Here is a 19,299-nt window from a genome sequence, read left to right on the forward strand (position 1 = left end):
TCCGTTCATCATCTATCCATCCATCCATCCATCTATCCGTTCATCCATCCATCATCCATCATTCATCCATGCATCTATCCATCCATTCGTCTATCCATTCATCCCTCCATCATCCATCTATCCATCCATGCATCTATCCGTTCATCCATCCATCTATCCGTTCATCATTCATCCATCCGTTCATCCCTCCATCCTTGTTGTCATGGTGTCCACAGTGACAGAATGGACGCTGTAAACGTGGAGCTGCTCTGCTCAGTGACCTCCATGTGTGAACAGGCAGCTGTGGATTCCTGAAGCTGCTCAGAAAGCTGAACTAAAGCTGAGAGAGTGATCCGTGTTTCACCATCTAGACCCGCGGCATTAAACGAGAAGAAAACTTCGGTTTCGGTTTACTGAACCATGCATTGGTGCTCATTTGTTTTGGGCAGAGACACACCGGGGCTGAAACGTCTCACGGAGGGAGACAATGGGAATGTAACATAATAGTGAATTAATCACATTCTCAATCTTTGCTAATTATATTAACACTAATGAGCTGCCTGCAGGACTGGTAAAAAGATGCGTTATCTCAAACAAGGCATGGCGGCTCATTTAAATCAGCCTGAACAAATGGGAGGAAGAGCAGCCATTAGTGCGGCGTGCTGGTGAGTCGCTGGGGACAGAAATGATTTAGTCAGTCAGTGGGACAGACGGCTGGAGGCAGGGAGATGATCTTTACTAAAAACTTACAAGCACACGTTGTTTAAAACCACACAAACCAAACGTTTCTTGGCTGCGTGAATGAACACTCTTCCTTTAAGGAATCTCTCGCCGCCTTGATTACCGTTTGATGATGAATCTGATGCCGTGGCGCTCGTCCAGGATGCGTTTGAGCTTGGGCACGCCGTACGTGCACGGCCTCTTGAAGGGGATCTGATCTGGGATGCCGATGATCTCCACGGCGCCCGGATCGCAGGCGATTTTGCGGTAGGGGACAGGCACCATGTGATCGAGACCAAGCGCCTCCGCTGAAGACAGAGCAAAAAAAAAAAAAAGTGCTTTAACTCAAATGGTTCTTTTAGGAGGCATCATTTAAATTTTAATGCCACACGTTTCCTTTCTTTAAAATAGGGACCCGGGTTGATTTTTGGTCCACAGTCCATTTCGATGGACGCGTCTCCACCAGACTTAAATTACAGCGTCCTTGTTGAAGGACCGTATCACTCCTCGCATCGCTCATCCATTTCCCCCTATTACCATTACACTGCAAAAAGAGAACTAAAAATAAGTACAATTTTCTTGAAATTAATGTATTTGCCCTTGATTTGAGCAGGTAAATAAGATTATTTGCCAACGGAATGAGTATTTTTACCCCTAAAATAAGATAATTAGATATCCTGCACTTGAAATAAGATGATGGAGATGAGTTGTTCCTATTTTTAATGCCAAAGTCTTATTCCATTGGCAGATCATTTTATTTACCTGCTTAGATCAAGGACAGATACACTAATTCTAAGAATATATTACTTATTTTTAGTCCTTCGATAAATCCTGAAGCAACACCACACTAAGTTCAGCGCTGCTCTATTTCAACTATTTCTTACCAGCCTGTCAAATCCGGACAGGTTTGTATTAAACTAAAGACGGTTTCTTTAAACCACAACCAGCCAACTGTGAGCATTTATTTTGCAAACCTTAATTCAAGCCAAAAAAAGAAGTAAAATTGTCCTTTTTTTAATTGTTCAGTGCGCCTGTTGCCATCTCACAAACAGAACAACTCCTGAAACGGACTGGAGTGTTAAAATGTGGTAAACCAAAGAAGGAGGACACCTCCTAAATGTTTCAGAAACATTTTTCTTCACACTAATCCAAATCTGCTAATTAATAAAGACAAATGTGACATTTTTCCCTATGTGAAGAATACAAACCTTTGTTTTAATGAAACAGGGAAGGAATTGATGATCAAACGAAGCACAAAGCCCCAAACCATCGACAAACGCCCAACTATGCAGAGAAACTTACTAACTGCACTGCAAAAGCTGAACTAAAAATAAGTAATATTTTCTTAAAATTAGTGTATCTGTCATTGATTTGAGCAGGTACATAAGGTCATCTGCCAATGGAATAAGATTTTTGCACTTAAAACAGGAACAACGCATCTCCATCTTCTTATTTCAAGTGCATTATATCTAATTATCTTATTTTAGGGGTCAAGATACTCATTCCATTGGCAGATAATATCATTTACCTGCTCAAATCTAGGACAAAAACATTAATTTTAAGAACATTTTACTTGTTTTAGATCCGTTTTTGCAGTGTGTAGGATCTGTGATACCAACTTGTGTTCAAAGAGCAAGAACACTACAAAAAGGGAACTAAAAGTAAGTAAAATTTTCTAGAAATGAGTGTATTTGCCCTTGATCTGAGCTGCAAGTTTAAATGATCTGCCAATGGAATGAGATTTTTGCACTTAAAATGAGAACAACTCATCTACATCATCTTATTTCAGTAGCATTATATCTAATTATCTTATTTCAGAGCCAAAATACAGATCATCTTGTTTATCTGCTCACATCAAGGACAAATAGACCCATTTCAAGAACGTGGTACCTCCTTTTAGTTCCCTTTTCAAAATGACGTGACGGTTTCTTACCGTATCGGCTGTTGAACAGGATCTGAACGCACTCTCTCAAAGTGTTGATGTCTTCCGTTTCACGGATAAACGAGTCCCATTTTTCTGCAGGAGAAGAAAATCCTCTTAATGCTCAACAAGCACTATTTTTGGTTATTTGAGGGTTAACACAAAGGAAACCTTCAGATGAGGTTTATTACCACAGAAAGTCAGAGAAATATCTGGAATCAAGCGTTTCCTCTCGCTCAGTGGTAAACCTGAGCAATCTTCTTAAAGGATTACAGCCGGGCGGCTCAGTTACCGAACACAGGTGGACGACGGCTTGCAGGAACAATGTGTGGCAACTGAGTCTGTAAATCCACTCAAATACACAGGATTTTTTTTACTTACAGCTAACCTCTGCTATCTAAACTAGAGACATCTGGCCTGCAACACCAGCAGACCCACACTGCAAAAACGAAAGAAAAAATAAGTCAAATTTTCTTGAAAATAGTGCATTTTTTCTTGATTTGAGCAGGTAAATAAGACGATTTGCCAATGGAATAAGATTTTTGCACTTAAAATAAGAACAACTCATCTCCATCATCTTATTTAGAGGGCAGAATATCTAATTATCTTATTTTAGGAGTCAAAATACTCATTCCATTGGCAGATCATGTTGTGTACCTGCTCAAATCAAAGGCAAACACACTCATTTCAAGAAAATTTAACTTATTTTTAGTTCTGTTTTTGCAGTGCATAGCAATGTGGGGTTTTGTTTTCATAAATTCCTAAAAAAAACGGACCAATTCTGTGACCAGAATGTTAACAAATACAGACGCCGAGCCTGAAGCCGGTGAAATAAACCGTAATGCGCATCTCCAGCGCGAGTCTTGGTCCTGTTTGAAAGAGACGGCGCTTTTCTCACTGCAAAAAGGGAACTAAAAGTAAGTAGTACATTTTTCATTGATTTGAGCTGGTAAATAAGATTATTTGCCAATGCGATTAGTAGTTCTACCCCTAAAATAAGATAATTAGATATTCTGCACTTGAAAAATGATGATGGAGATGAATTGTTCCTACTTTAAGTGCAAAAATCTTATCCCATAGGCAAATAGTCTTATTTACCTGCTGAAATCAAGAAAAATGCACTAATTTCAAGAAAAATTTACTTAATTTTGGTTCCGTTTTTGCAGTGCTGACACATCCCAGAAAATCTTTTGCAACATGCTTTCTCCGATCATTAAATTATGAATGTCAGAGCGTCAAATGCAGTGTAAGTCGACGTGTGAGCATTGCTATACGATGACATAGCTTCCTCTGCTGCCATTGCACAATAATATGATGAGGGCGTTGGTCTGCACTGCAAAAAGGAGAACTAAAAGTAAGTAAGAATAAGTAAATTTTTCATTGATTTGAGCAGGTAAATAAGACTATTTGTCAATGGGATTAGTGGTTCTACCCCTAAAATAAGATAATTAGATATTCTCCACTTGAAAAAGGATGATGGAGATGAATTGTTTCTACTTTAAGTGCAAAAAAACTTATTCCATTGGCAAATAATCTTATTTACCCGCTCATTTCAAGAAGAATTTACTTACTTTTAGTTCCCTAACGGTAAGCATCTATCTGTAAGCATCAATAGATGGAAGCCTCATGCATACACTGCAAAAACGGAACTAAAAATAAGTAACATTTTCTTAAAATTAGTGTACCTGTCCTTGATTTGAGCAGGTAAATAAGATCATCTGCCAATGGAATAAGATTTTTGCACTTAAAATAGGAACAACTCATCTCCATCGTCTTATTTCAAGTGCAGGGTGTCTAATTGTCTTATTTTATGGGTCAAAATACTCATTCTATAGGCAGATAATATAATTTACCTGCTCAAATGAAAGACAAAAACACAAATTTTAAGAGCATTTTACTTATTTTTAAGTCCGTTTTTGCAGTGCACTGTAACGTACGGTGAAGGAATCTATGATGCTGTGGGCCTGTTTTTCTCTCAAAGGCCCTGAGAACTTTGTCTTGAGATCATGAAGTGTTAAAACTAAAAGGATAATATACATAAAAATCTGGTGGCCTCTGCCAGGAAGTGGAAAATGGGTCTTTGGTTCCTTCAGCAGGATAATGATCCAAAGCAGAAATTCAGCCTTCTGTCCTCAGAGAAATCCCTACAGAATTAAAGCCTCTCAGGTGAGATGAAGAGAAGGGGGCAGTAGAGAGGACCCAGGACTCCAGAAGCTCTTTAAATTAGGGGTTCTCGAACTTTTCCTGGCCTGGGAAACCTTAGCAGCGGTAAAATATTTACAAGAACCCCTTTAGATTCCTCATACAGATAGTATTTTTAAACAGCCTTTTGTGCTGTTAAATACACCAGGAATTATGTATGTTTTTAAATCTCTATATAAATACACCTAATATTAGAGATTTGGTGGAGATTAGATCCTCATTCTCGATGTAACTGTTGTCATGGTTCCTGATTTTATCTTATTTGGCTTTTACCTTACTTGATGAAGTGGACGGAGTTAAATATTTGTCAATTTTGCCCAACAACGCACCCCAGTTTGAGGGCCGCTGTTTTAGGGGTTATAGAAACACTGCAAAAACAGAGCTAAAAGTAAGTAAATTTTTCTTGAAATTAGTGTATTTATTCTTGATTTGAGCCGGCAAATAAGATTATTTGCTTCAAATAAACTAATTAGATACCCTGCAATAAGATGATGTAGATGAATTGTTCCTACTTTAAGTGTAAAAATCCTATTCCACTGGCAAATAATCTTATTTACCTGCTCAAATCAAGGGCAAATACACTAACTTCAAGAAAAATTTACTTACTTTTAGCTCCTTTTTGCAGTGTTTGTATAACCTCTAAAGCAGCGGCCCTTTTAGCAGTACACTGCAAAAAGGGAACTAAACGCAGGTAAAATAGTGTAATTTTCTTTGATTTGAGCAGGTAAATCATTCTATTGTCAATGAAATAAGATTTTTGTAATTAAAATAAAAACAATTCATCTTAATTCAAGTGCTGGATGTCTAATTATCTTATTTTAGGGGTAAAAATACCCATTCTATTGGCAAATAGTCTTATTTAGCTGCTCAGATCAAAGAAAAATATACAAATTTTACTTACTTTTAGTTCTCTTTTAGCAGGGGAGAGACAGACAAAGACCCCAGCTGCCTCCGTCTGTTTGCTCCAACCACATGAAAGCGTACAGGACAACACAAAGTACTGACCCGACTGACAAAAGAGAGCGCTGCAAAAAGTACTGAAACCAAAAAGCGTGGAAGCAGTGATTTTATTTCACAGCACGATTTTTCTCAGATGAACTCAGAATAAGTCGCGTTGTGGAAATCCAGCAGAAATAATGACAATAACCAATGTAATCATGCAGGTCTTCCCTGAAACAGCCATTCAGAAACTTGCACTGCAAAAACAGAACTAAAAATAAGTAATATTTTCTCGAAATTAGTGCATTTGTCCTTGATTTAAGCAGGTAAATAATATTATCTGCCAATGAAATGAGTATTTTTACCCCTAAAATAAGATAATTAGATATAATTCACTTGAAAAAAGGTGATGGCGATGAGTTCTTCCTATTTTAAGTGCAAAAATCTTATTCCATTGGCAGATTCTTTTATTTACCTGCTCAAATAAAGTATAAATACACTAATTTCAAGAAAAAATTACTTAGTTTTAGTTCCTTTTTTGCAGTGTGTGTGATGCATTGGCCTTGACACAAAGCAATCGCTTCTCAGCGATCGATTAAGACCAACCTGATTTTTCGTGCACGATGGAGAAGAGCAGCCTCTTTGAGATGTGGACACCGGGAGGACTCTGGCCCGGCTCCGCGGGTAGTCTTGTTGGCTCATCTAAAAGCAAAAAGGCCAAATGAAGAGATTTAGCGGCATTAATTTAAGGCAGTAATGTTAACTTTGCATTCTAACTCCCATTTCCTCAATTACTTTCATTAAAACTGTAAAAGTGCACAGCTCCATTAAAAAGGACTGAAGCTGTTTCACTGGCTGCACTGCAAAACTAAGTTGAAATTTTCTTGAAATGAATGTATTTGTATTTTATTTGAGCAGGTAAATAATATGATCTGCCAATAGAATAAGATTTTTGCACTTAAAATAGGAAGAACTCATCTCCATCAACTTTCGATATAATGCACTTTTGAAGTGCATTATATCTAAATATCTTATTTTAGGGGTAAAAATACTCTTTCCATTGGCAGATAATCTTATTTTCCTGCTCAAATCAAGGACAAATACACTAATTTTAAGAAGATTTTTACTTATTTTTGGTTCTGTTCTTGCAGTGTGTTGAGGAGCGATTTCCTGAATCTCGAACACAAACGTTAAAAACCGTCAAACAGATCCAACTAAAAAGGAAGCTACGTATTTAAACTGACACATTAGCCATAATTTATTTGTTGCATAATAATAATAATACTAATAATAATAATAATAATAATACTAATAACAACAATAATAATAATAATAATAATAACTACTATACTAATGCACAGTGTGAACCCCAAACCGACCCGTGTTGGCACCCTCCTTCCCAGAGGAGCCCTTTTCTGTCCAGCCGGCTAGCCTGTCCTTGCCCAGGTTGAGGAGGGTTGCTGGTTTGAAGTCCAGCTTGCTGTCAGGGTGCGGTTTGGAGGACATGGGCATGCCGTACAGGAAGTTTGACAGAACCGAGTTGCTGGAGGAGGCTGGGTTTGGCGAGGTGACACCCTGGCTGGTCGTCTTTGCTGCACTATGGCTGCTGTGCGTCACGACGGCGGCGGCGGCGGAGGGGTTGTTGTTCACTTCCGCGCTCGGCTTGGCTTCTCTGGACAGTTCCTCCGGTTGCCTGCGCAAAAAAAAAGTCAGAAATCAGAACTGGTATGAAGGGAATTCGGCTCCAGAGAACGTTGGCCTGTATTTAATGGCTGCGTTCTTGGCTCCCTGCGCTGCAGCTCCTCTGCATGTGTTTTTCAGATCGTAGATATTTAACTTCATTATACAGTGGTAGCTCACCACAAATTGGGGATTTCCTGTTTCTGAGCATGTGACAGCTAATCTCGTCGCATGAAGAGGTGAAGACCAACTCCACGCATAACAGAAAGCTGAAAAGCCTGTGCAGAAAAATATTCACGCCCTTCAACTTCTCCATATTTTCTTCTGTTGCAACTACAAACTTTTGGTCTACTTTAATGAGACTTTATGAAGTTTCTGTAAACTAAGACTTTCTAAGATCACTACAGTTTAAATTTAGCGCCTACATGAATCATAGATGCGATATAATTTACCTTCATCACCGAGGTTAAATATAGAACAATTTACTGTAATCATGAGCAAAAACTTTAACAATAAATAACAGAAAACCATATATAGCCACACTCCTCAAACACTTCCCAACGGGTGCGATCTAAGCAGTCCTGTAGGATTGAGAAAGCCTCGTTAGTCCATAAAGTTATGCATATTCGGGGTTTGTGGTAGGGCTGAACAATTTTGGAAAATAATCTAATTGCGATATTTTTTCTTAATATTGCGATTTAATGCGATTCTTTTTCCAATTTAATTTATCATGTGTTTTTAAACATATACAAACAACAAATCAATTTGTTTCCTCGCCGTGTGGATTAGTTGCTAAAACACTTACAGCATCTAAACTCAGAACAGAAATGATTGTGTTCTGCCTACAATATATTTCAACCAAAATTGCAATTTTGACTTTTCTCCGCATTAACCACAAGCAACAAAAATGGCCTCTAAATAAAGATGTTTGTAAACAAGGACTATTTTAAATATGAACTTTTAATGTTTCTATTGATCAGAATATTATTCAAGAGAACAGTTTTAATTTAATTGGACATCAATCCTTGTTGAACATAAAGTGCAACCAACAAGCAAGTCTATGTATTAAACTGATTGACCTGTACTTAATGCTTTATATGATTATATAAACTCTAAAACAAGTGATAAAATTATCTCACTGCTGCAACTGTCTTCCCTTCCATGTAGAGGCAAACCCACTTTAAACATTTTACCGACACTTAAAGGACGTGTCTAATTCTCTAATTGTTACATAGGCAAAAATTGCAGACCTCTGCGATTTGGAAATTGCGTTTTTTCAAATCATGATTATATTGAAAATGCGATTAATTGTTCAGCCCTAGTTTATGGGCCAGGATTGGTTCTACAGAGATGTGAGCTGATCCAGGTTTGAACGCTTTGTGCAGGAAAGCTGGTCAACAGAAGAGTTTAGTTCAAAGCATATTCATGTGTCAGAAAGGTCCTAGTCAAAGCCCTGACCTAAATTTAGTTGAGAACCTGCGGTAAAACCTGAGAAATGTACGTTTTCCGTCTAATCTGACCAAGCTGGAACTATAAAGGTGAAAATCTTTCATCTATGAACATTTTGAAAACGAAATATAATTTTTGCTTCCACGCTCCTTTGTGTTGCTCTATTTCATTAGACTCCCATAAAACTAGTTGAAGTCTGCGGCTGTAATTTGACAAAAACAAACTCGAGGCGTATAAATATTTTCAGCAGGAGGCTGAATCCAGACCGTTGTTTTGATTTTTGGCTAAAACAACCAAACAGAAAGCGTCATTTCTGTTACTGATCACACCATCCTGGACCAGGATTGGTAAAATCCTCTCCCCCAGGATCAGAAGTCCCGCTGCCGCTGATAATCCTTTAAATTCATGGATCCATCTTTCAAACCTGCGTCACCATAACAATTCTTTGACTATTAGGAGACCGTTTCTAATTCTTGACAGCATTCTTGTACAGCTAAAAGAAACATATCACTGCTCCTCTTGTAGCTGCATGCTTCAACCCCATTAAATATTACTGAATGTGTCCTGGAGACTTAAAAAAAACACAGTAATACACTGCAAACTAAAAGTAAGTAGAAAATTTCCTGAGATTAGTATATTTCCCTTGATTTGAGGAGCTAAATAAGACCATTTGCCAATGGCATGAGTATTTTTACCCCTAAAATAAGATAATTAGACATCCTGCACTTGAAATAAGATAATAGAGATGAATTGTTCCTATTTTAAGTGCAAAAATCTTATTCCATTGGCAATTTGTTTTATTTAGCTCCACAAATCAAGGAAAAATACACTGATTGCAAGAAAATTTCACTTACTTTTAGTTCCCTTTTTGCAGTGTATGAGTGGGAGTATTTGTTTTCCAGCCTGTAAATCCTGTCCACTCAGGATGAATACCCTCACTGCAAAAACAGAACTAAAAATAAGTAAAAATTTTCTTGAAATTAGTGCATTTGTCCCTGATTTGAGCAGGTAAATAAGATGATCTGTCAATGATAAGAGTATTTTTACCCCTAAAATAAGATAATTAGGTATAATGCACTTGAAATAAGTTGATGGAGATAAGTTGTTCCTATTTTAAGTGCAAAAATCTTATTCCATTGGCAAATGATCTTATTTACCTGCTTAAATAAAGTAAAAATACGCTAATTTCAAGAAAAAATTACTTATTTTTAGTTCTGTTTTTGCAGTGCTGAGGCTCTGACTGCCAAAGCAGCTATCCGCTCCGGGCGACGCACGACTATTCACTCCTGCAAACTGTTAGAGGCCGAGATGAGTAATCTGATGAGGACAGCTGCTTTCCTCGTGTGAAACGAGCTTCTAAAACAGCAGCCGGCCCTTCCTCCCCCACAGACTCACCTCTTCACCGTGAAGTGGACGCGGTGGCTGTGCTCCAGGATCCTCATCAGCGTCTTGGTGTCGTACTCCGAGGGCTTCTTCAGGGCGACGCCCTCGGGCAAACCGTGGGCCACCACACAGCCGGGGTCCTTCTGGATCCACTCATAAGGCACGGGGACCAGGCTGCTTTTACCCAGGGCCTCACCTGTACGTCACAGGAGGGCGGCGTGAGCGTCATGGTTCAACACGACCGGGAGCAAACGCCAAAGAAAGCCTCTTACTGTAGAGCACAGTGAAGACCTCCTCCACCATCTTCCTCAGGACAAAGATGTTGGACTGGGGGTCCGGCGGGGCTCGCTGTTTGCCGTGCTCTGCGTCTTTACTGGCTTTGCAGAGGTCGCCTTCCTGGTCTTTGGTTTGGGCATTCGCTGTGGTCAGACTCTGCAGACAGGGCGTTCCTGGAGTCAGAGGAAGGAAGACGGGAGATTTTAACAATAAAAATTAAAAAACACATTGGTGATTTGGAGTTTTTAATTGATGTATTCTTTTAAATCTAATAAATGGATGCATATCTTATTATAACTGTGGGTTGTCTTACGTAGGGCTGGGCGATATGGATTAAAAAATAAAACTCCGATTTTATCATACCAAATCCGATTAATCGATTTTTTCCTCCTTTTTGTTTCATAAAAAGAAATTAAAGAAATTATTTTAAAACCTTGTTTTTTATGTCAAGCATTTCGTCAGGGAGTTGACCTGAATTTAAAGTGCAACTAAAAACAAGCTGTGAAACATGCTTGTAAAACAAGATGGCAGCCGTGCCATTATAAACAATGAAAATATAACAAAACATTTGCTGCTAGTGGTATTACACATTGAGCTAAGAACAGGCTTCACTGCACTTGTGAACTTCAAACTAAGTTAAAAAAAAAGTCAATAAGTAAATAAAGTACCTCGTATTATGGTAAAAAAAAGTTTCCACTTAATATTTTGACAATAATTTTGCCTAAACATATATCCAGCATCACATGCTGTTCTCTTCATGGAAACCCAATGAGTGTATTGGCAAAATAAAATCCAGATTTTCCAAAAATGAAATCTTAAAGAATTGTAAATTCGAATTAATCGATTAAATCGATTTATCGCCCAGCCCTAGTCTTACGTCCTAACTTATATTTAATTTGTCTTTTCAAATCAGCAAATTGCAATCCAAAATTAGGAGGCCGACCCATATAATCGATATTTTCGGCTGATATTTGCGATTTTTTTTTGTCTCGTATCGGTATCGGCCGATACGTGCATGCGTTGGCCGATCTTTTAGCGCATTCAGCCGCGTTACAAACGTTACCTACTGCAGCTTTAACCACATCTTCTGTATTTATTTTAAGTTCACAGTAAAAAAAAAGGACAAAAAACATTCAAAACTCTTTTACTCAAAATGCTTAGACAGAACAATTCACTAAAATTGGCTAAATACGGCAAACATTTTGGGAGCTTTAGCAGTTTTTATGTGATATTGAATTTCCACAAGAGCTTAACACTAAAAGCACCAATAGTATTTTATTAATTTTATTATTGTTCACGTTATATGGTTGGAAACTAAGTATTTTTTTCCCTTATGTTTCTCTTTCATTTAAATCCACTGTTTTTAACAGTTTTCATACAGCAGGTATTTATGAAGAAAGCGTTTCTATTTCAAAAGGTCATTAAACATTTGTGGCTGTAAATGAGTTTTATTTAGCTGGAATAGGGTATAAATGTCTGTTTGGAGTGAAAAAGTTGCGGATCCCTGCTCTAAAAAAGAAAAACAATCAACCCTAAGAAACTTGAGAACTGTGTGACTTTCTTTTAACAAGTCAAGTGGTCTGGATCTACAAGACATTTCAGATCCCCCTTTTCTCCATAAACCCAACTACTGCCTTTATAGTTTCAATATAATTCTGGTCCAAACTCTTTTTTAAATCCCAATAAAATAATCTTGGTAAGAAGAAAAAAAAAAAAAAAAAGTGTGGCCTGCGAGTAGTTTCAACATGGTGATTTTGGCCTGCATGGCAGCGAAAACGAATCCGTTTCATCAAATTGAAGAAGCTTTCCACGTTGTCTTTTAAAGGAAGAACCCCGTTTTAATAAAATATCAATTATCCCTTTGTGGCAAGGTTTTCCTTCCTCAGATTCAAAGTAAAACCTACAAGAACTGCTTTTCAACATCGCTTTGTAGCCATTTTAAAGCGGGTCTTCCCTGCAGGGTTCATCTTCCTTGTATAATTTCCCCTCTCCCTTAAAGCAGCGAGCTAAACAAGGCTTGAAATGCTTTTTTTTAAAGGATCTGAGAGTCTAAAAAAAAAAAAAAAAATAGAAAAAATATTTTATTTTTATTTCAAGAGAACCTTTTAAGCTCTTTGTGACTCTTAGATTTTAATCGTTTAATTCGTATTTTAAGCAATTACTCCCTAGTCACAAAAAATTCTAGTTTGTAGAATAGAACTACACTGCAAAAAGAGAAGGAAAAATAAGTAAAATTGTCTTGAAGTGAGTGTATTTGACCTTGATTTGAGCAGGTAAATAAGATTATTTGCCAATGGAATGAGTATTTTTACCCCTAAAATAGGATTATTAGATATACTGCACTTGAAATGAGATGATGGAGATGAATTGTTCCAGTTCTAAGTGAAAAAATCTTATTCCATTGGCAAATAGTGTTATTTACCTCCTCAAATCAAGGAAAAATACTTTCATTTGAAAATTTTTCTTATTTTTTAGTTCTATTTTTGCAGTGTACCATAGTTTAGTTTTTAGCCCTTATATGTGTTAGTTGGTTAATTAATCGTAAGCAGGTAGATTTTACATAAAATATTCATTCTTTTACTCCATTAGTGATAAGCTCTTGCAGGATCTTCCAATAAATATTAATCAAAGAGTCAATACATTTGAAATAAATTGAAATCCTGATAAATATGCGGAAACCTCCTGGTTCTTCTTTAAATGTGCAGCGGATACGTCCAACGGAAAGGTTAAGAGCTCGTTTATGAGTTTATGAACACTGATAAACTTGAACTGTGCGTATCACCAGGTGGTTGGTTAAAACCTACCCACACCTAAAGCCTAAAACAGGTTGACTTTTATCCTGCAGCACGACACAAAAGTAGAAAACAAGCCGATGGATTGACGTCAAACGGGTGAGGACTGCTGTCACGGCGCAGCAGCTGTAAGATAGTTTGGCTGCAGCCCTAACTGTATTTAGAAAAGAGGATGAAACAAAAAGGGACACATATAGGAACAAACAAATTATTATTAAAGTAATTTCTACCAGAATAAGTCTCCTTACATCTGGTCCAGATGTGTAAACTGCAAAATGCATCAACCTGCAGTTACGGTGTCCGGTTTTAACGAGACAAAGAGGAAACGTGACTCTGATTCTGACAGGCGTTGCCTGGAGGTAATCTGACGCCGAGCTGAACCGCAAACAGCTGCAGATACCCGAGCTTTTGGCTGAAGCTTCTCTGATCACAAAACCGTACGAGGCTCAGGCGAACGCTCACGGCAAAACTTGTAGAAGTCCGTCTGGATTTCCCTCCTGGAGTTGAGGAACACCCTGCCCTTCTCGGTCCCGACTGCGATCACGCTGTCTTCGTGCACGGTGACGCACGCCACCTCTGCGTTGAGCTTGGACATCGCCAGGCACTGCAACACCAGGACAGACAGGATCCAGAGACAGAGACGGTTCAGTCACACCGCATTGCTTCGTCTTTCACCTCCAACGAGCCAGACTTTAAAGGGGGCTTTAGAACGGGCCTCTAAGTTTCGTTACCTTTCTACTGACGTCGTAGACCATGACGGCACCAGCGCAGCATAACAGTAGCTGGCCACCTTGAAAACCACAGAGCGTCGTGACTTTTGGGGTTGGAGTTTTTGGTAGCGATGCACCGATATGAAAATTTTGGGCCAATACCGATATCCGATATTATTATTGCTGTTATGTCCGATAACCGACATATATATACCGAAATTAACTTCCCGATTCACCAAGGTGGCCGGTAGCTGTAAGAATCAACTGGCCAAGCATATTTTTACAGGCCAAAATATTAATTCTGACTGACCACTGCTAAATATAGCCACACACTGCAAAAAGGGAACTAAAAGTCAAATTTTCTTGAAATTAATGTATTTTTTCATGATTTAAGCAGGTAAATAAGACTATTTGCCAATGGAATAAGATTTTTTGCACTTAAAATAGGAACATTTCATCTCTATCATCCTATTTCAAGGGCAGGATATCTAGTTATCTTATTGTAGGGGTAAAAATACTCACTCCATTGGCAAATAATCTTATTTACCTGCTTAAATCAAGGAAAAATACATTAATTTCAAGAAAATTTGACTTACTTTTACTTCCCTTTTTGCAGTGCATAATCCCGCGCTACGTAACTAGCCTGAGCTAAACGCTAGCTGCTAGCAAACGGACAGGACGTAGCTGCTGTCGTTCTCAAGTCACATGTGCGAGTATTTGTTTACACTGCAAAAAGGAACTAAATGTAAGTAAAATCTTTTTGAAATGTTTCTTTTTTTCCCTTTATGTGAGCAGCTAAATAAGACAATTTGCCAATGGAATTAGTATTTTTAACCCTAAAATAAGATAATTAGATATCCTGCACTTGAAATAAGATGATGGAGATGAACTGTTCTTATTTCAAGTGCAAGAAATCTTATTCCATTGGCAAATAATCTTATTTACTTGCTCAAATCAAGGAAAAATAAACAAATTTCAAGAACATTTTACTTACTTTTAGTTCCCTTTTTGCAGTGTATGTGTGCGCTTGTTATATGAGCTGAAAGCAGAGGAACATAAAGAAGCATCTGTCCAAATGATAACTGAATAACACGATTTATTTGGTGCAAACATTTAAATCGCCACGTGGCGGCTAGCCCTCTCAAATTTACTCGCCTTTGGCGTCTGGAGCACTGCAAAAACGGATCTAAAAATAAGTAAAATATTCTTAAAGTTTGCGTATTTATGCTTGATTTGAGCATGTAAATAAGATCATCTACCAATGGAATAACTATTTTGTCTCCTAAAATAAGATAATTAGATATACTTCACTTGAAATAAGATGATGGAGATGAATTGTTCCTGTTTTAAGTCCAAAAATCTTACACTATTGGCAAATAATCTTATTTACCTGCTCAAATCAAGGACAAAAACACAAATTTTAAGAAGATTTTACGTATTTTTAGTTCTGTTTTTGCAGTGAGAGTGCTAATTTCGGACCCTGTATACATATACACACAGTTATCTTTCTGGGATGATTAAATTTTGCTCAATTTTGGATCGACTGAAAACTATCCTAACTGAATTTTTTAATCGTGGGTTACAGTCTAGACTCGCACGCCATTTTTTTTTTTAAGGATCAAGAATCTTTATTGTCCCTCATTGTTCGCATGTCTTCTTTCGACACCGTGAAAAACGACCACACTGCTGACGCTGCATCTCTGCTTCATTTTAAAAAAAGCACATTACTGGCTGCAATGCATTACATGGCCAAAATAAAAACACAACAACGCATCACCAATTCCTCCTGACACACTGACAGAGGTTAGATGGAAATAAACATCGGCACAGTTGTAAATATCGGACCGATACCGATATGTTAAAATAATTACCAACATTGGCCGATACTGGTGTTAATGCTGATATATTGGGCACCCCTAGTTTTTAGGTTTCCATTTTCTTTATTTCCCTCTTGTTGTCACTTTATTTTATCCCTTGAGTTCGTTAGTTTATTTCTGCTCATTAAGTTGTTTCTGTCAGGTCAACCTTTCTAAACAGGGCGTATTTAGACACACGCTTCGAAATCATACCGCCTACTAGGTAAATTTCACTGTTTTTAGCTTCTACTAGGGTAGAAAGTGAAACTGCAACGTTGTCAGGCAAAGGTTGTAACAGATATGTAAGATAACTAGAAATCTGGCTCATTGGAAGTAAAAAAAAGAATAAAAAAAGAAAGAAGGGAGGATTAGAGACTTTGAAACATGTAAAAGATGAATTTGTTTCTGGGTAGATCTCCCTGCGTTGGCATCATGAGCGTACCACTGAATCGAGGGCCGACACCAGGCTGGTGAGGATCTCCTGTCTGGCGGACACCAGCGGGACCTGGGGCTCGCCGCGGGAGCTCGTCCTGACGCCGTCGCACGCCAGCTTCCTCATCTGAGCCATTCCTCTGCAGAGAGCAGGCGAAACACACGTTAAAAGGAGGCGGACAACGACGCGGCTGCGTGTTTGGCATTAAAAGACGCGTTGATGTGAACGTCTGCTCCGCGTTCAGGGCGGCGCCTCTCAAAACTAATTTTACATCATTTTAAAATCACATTAGAACCGCTTTAATGTGGGTTTTTTTTCCTGATAGACCGGCACAAAGTAGTGTTTCCTTAAGGAAAAGTCAAGGTATAAAGAAAGATGTCCCTGCAGCATGACGCTGCCACCACCACGCTTCACTAGGAGGGGTGGCGTGTTGAGAGTATTGTACACCTAGCCCCCAAAAAAGTTACATTACCTTCTGACCAGAGCACCTTTTTCTTCATGATTTGGGTCAAACTGGAAATCAAACTTCTAATTGTTTTCTCACTCTTGCATAAAGGCCAGATTTATGGGCCGAACAAACAATATTTGTCCTGCTGACAGGTTCTCCCACCTGAGCTAGCGCTCTCACCAGCTCCTCCAGAGACAGATGAGGTGGTGAGGCATTTCTGGGTAAGTTTGCAGCTTTAACCCCCAACCAGGTTGCTGATAGACTGAAGCTGAATTAGATATCAACTATATTGATAGATGTTGATAATTATCAACAAATTCAAAACGTACATTTTAAATGCAGCCCTGGTCATTTTATGCTGTTGCTTAACAACCTATTTTTAGATTCAGACACAAACACTGACTTCAAACTCTACCTTTTTATTCAACCAACATTTTGGTTGAAAAAAAAGAAAGAAAAGAAATAACACGTGCTCTCTGAACTCTTCGAAGGGGGCGGAGCTTCCTGGGTCTGCGTTGTGATTGGTTGGGAGGATGTAGGCAAGGCAAGGCAAGGCAAATTTATTTATATAGCACAATTCAGTACAAAGACAATGCAAAGTGCTTAACATGATTAAAATATAGCAAAATAAAACAGAATAAAAGCAAGTAGGAATAAAATGTAGATAGAAATTAGAACAAAGAAGTGGTGATTCAGTTAACTAGAACAGTTGAAGGCAACCCTAAACAAATGTGTTTTTAATCTTGATTTAAAGGAACTCAGGCTTTCCGCACCTTTACAATTTTCTGGAAGTTTGTTCCAGATCAGTGGAGCATAGGAACTAAATGCTGCTTCTCCATGTCTGGTTCTGGTTCTGGTTCTGCAGAGCAGGCTGGAGCCAGAAGACCTGAGTGGTCTGGAGGGTTGATGCCCTGATAACAAGTCTGTGATGTATTTAGGTGCTAATTCAGGGATTTATAGACTAACAGAAGGATTTTAAAGTCTATTCTCTGAGATCCAGGGAGCCATGGAAGGACTTTAGAACCGGGTTCATGTTCTCTACGTTCTTAGTCTTAGTGGAAGGACTTCAGAACTGAGGTGATGTGCTCTACTTTCTTAATCTTAGTGAGGACGCAGGCGGGAGCGTTTTGGAATATTAACTAACATGACTAGAGTGCACAAGGAAGGAAAACTTTTATCCTATATATCATCGATATACATCTATCGATTGATATATATTGTTATTGAATTATCGTCCAGCCCCAAGATGAATTCTGTGAACTGATTCTAGATCTGATTTATGCGCATCAGAGTCAAGGGGTCTTGATAATTTCCCTTCCCCTCCACAACAATGCACAACTATGTGTTGGTTTATCAGATAAACAGCAGGAATACTTTTTCATGCCCGTTTGCAGACATGACGTCCAACTATTTCCAGCCAACGGCGCATTGGGTGTGAGAGGAAACACAGACACCAGTCGTCCTCCGGACAAAGGGCCGCCTCGCATCCTCATTTCCTGAATTAGCCGTAACACAGCTATACGATCTCCATCTCCGTTCTAATGTCCTTCTGTGAAACATCCTCTCGCGTTTCATCTTTATGACTGCGCCACATTGCACTTGTCTGAGCAGATCCACCCCCTCACCACCTATAATGGCAAATGTAAAAAAAAAGAAAAAATCACCGTAATCCATCCATCCGTCCGTTTGACAGACGCCTGCATCCCTGGAGTCATATTTCTGGAATATCTAAAAGGCGAATCCATCAAAAAAAAAAGCTGCCGCTGTCAGTTAAAGGTGATTAGAGCGCTCACAGGATGTCATATTATACCTTTACGCTGGATTTTCTCTTCTTGACAGATGGTGCGGGAAGAAATATTGACTTACGGTGGACAGGCCGACTCTTTCAAGTTTCCGTCTCAAGTTCAACCGCAGTTCAAGTTGAGGCAGAAACGTGAATTTCATAAAGAAATCTCCAAGTTGAGCCATCCAAATAAAAGCAGAAAGGGGGCAAACGGTCATGAAGCGTATTTAAATAAATAAAAAAAGAAAAAGGCTCGGCTCTGAAACCCGTCTCCCTGGAAACTAATCTCGGGGCATTTGAACAATGCAGCTCTGGCCTTTAATCTCTCCAGACACTGGGAACCATTATACCAGCCTCTGGCAAACCCAGAGCGCCGACTCAATGGAGGCGAGGACAGAGAGGGTGGGCGTGGTGGGATTCAGCTGCACACCAGGCCGAGCGTGCCAAGTCCATCTAAATCTGCCTCCCCTCAGGCCACAGCAAACGTTACACCCGCTCCCCCTCCCTCCCTCCAACGCGATTACGGCCTCAAAAATAGATGGCCTGCTTTCCTCTCGTATCTGGAAAGGCAGAAGGGGGGCCGTTAGGAGGAGAGCGGCGGCGGGGACGAGCAAAGCCCAGGCGCTGGATGATGCCCTGCAACAGGAAACCGCAGCTGGAAGCGTTCAGGGCGGGAGGACGGTCGCGTTTCATCGACTGCAACCGCAGCTTTCTGCTGCTGGTAGACG

The 19,299-nt window shown here is 39.0% G+C and overlaps 1 protein-coding gene across 3 annotated transcripts in view; it reads right to left on the reverse strand.

The window, feature by feature from the left end:
* The window catches only part of gtf2ird1 (GTF2I repeat domain containing 1), a 49,221-nt gene that overhangs the window by 20,572 nt on the left and 9,350 nt on the right, over window positions 1-19,299 (reverse strand). For all 3 annotated transcript variants that reach the window (XM_036142778.1, XM_036142777.1, XM_036142779.1), the window contains exons 2-9: window positions 16,350-16,479; window positions 13,804-13,945; window positions 10,546-10,722; window positions 10,286-10,469; window positions 7,141-7,454; window positions 6,368-6,463; window positions 2,633-2,716; window positions 824-1,007 (exon numbers count right to left, since the gene is read on the reverse strand). In XM_036142778.1, coding sequence (XP_035998671.1) covers window positions 824-1,007; window positions 2,633-2,716; window positions 6,368-6,463; window positions 7,141-7,454; window positions 10,286-10,469; window positions 10,546-10,722; window positions 13,804-13,945; window positions 16,350-16,475 — 1,307 coding nt within the window. In that variant the 5' untranslated portion in view covers window positions 16,476-16,479. The remainder of the gene's footprint in view (window positions 1-823; window positions 1,008-2,632; window positions 2,717-6,367; window positions 6,464-7,140; window positions 7,455-10,285; window positions 10,470-10,545; window positions 10,723-13,803; window positions 13,946-16,349; window positions 16,480-19,299) is intronic.

Source organism: Fundulus heteroclitus, chromosome 11 (genome assembly GCF_011125445.2).
Source record: "Fundulus heteroclitus isolate FHET01 chromosome 11, MU-UCD_Fhet_4.1, whole genome shotgun sequence".
Classification (NCBI taxonomy): Eukaryota; Metazoa; Chordata; class Actinopteri; order Cyprinodontiformes; family Fundulidae; genus Fundulus; species Fundulus heteroclitus.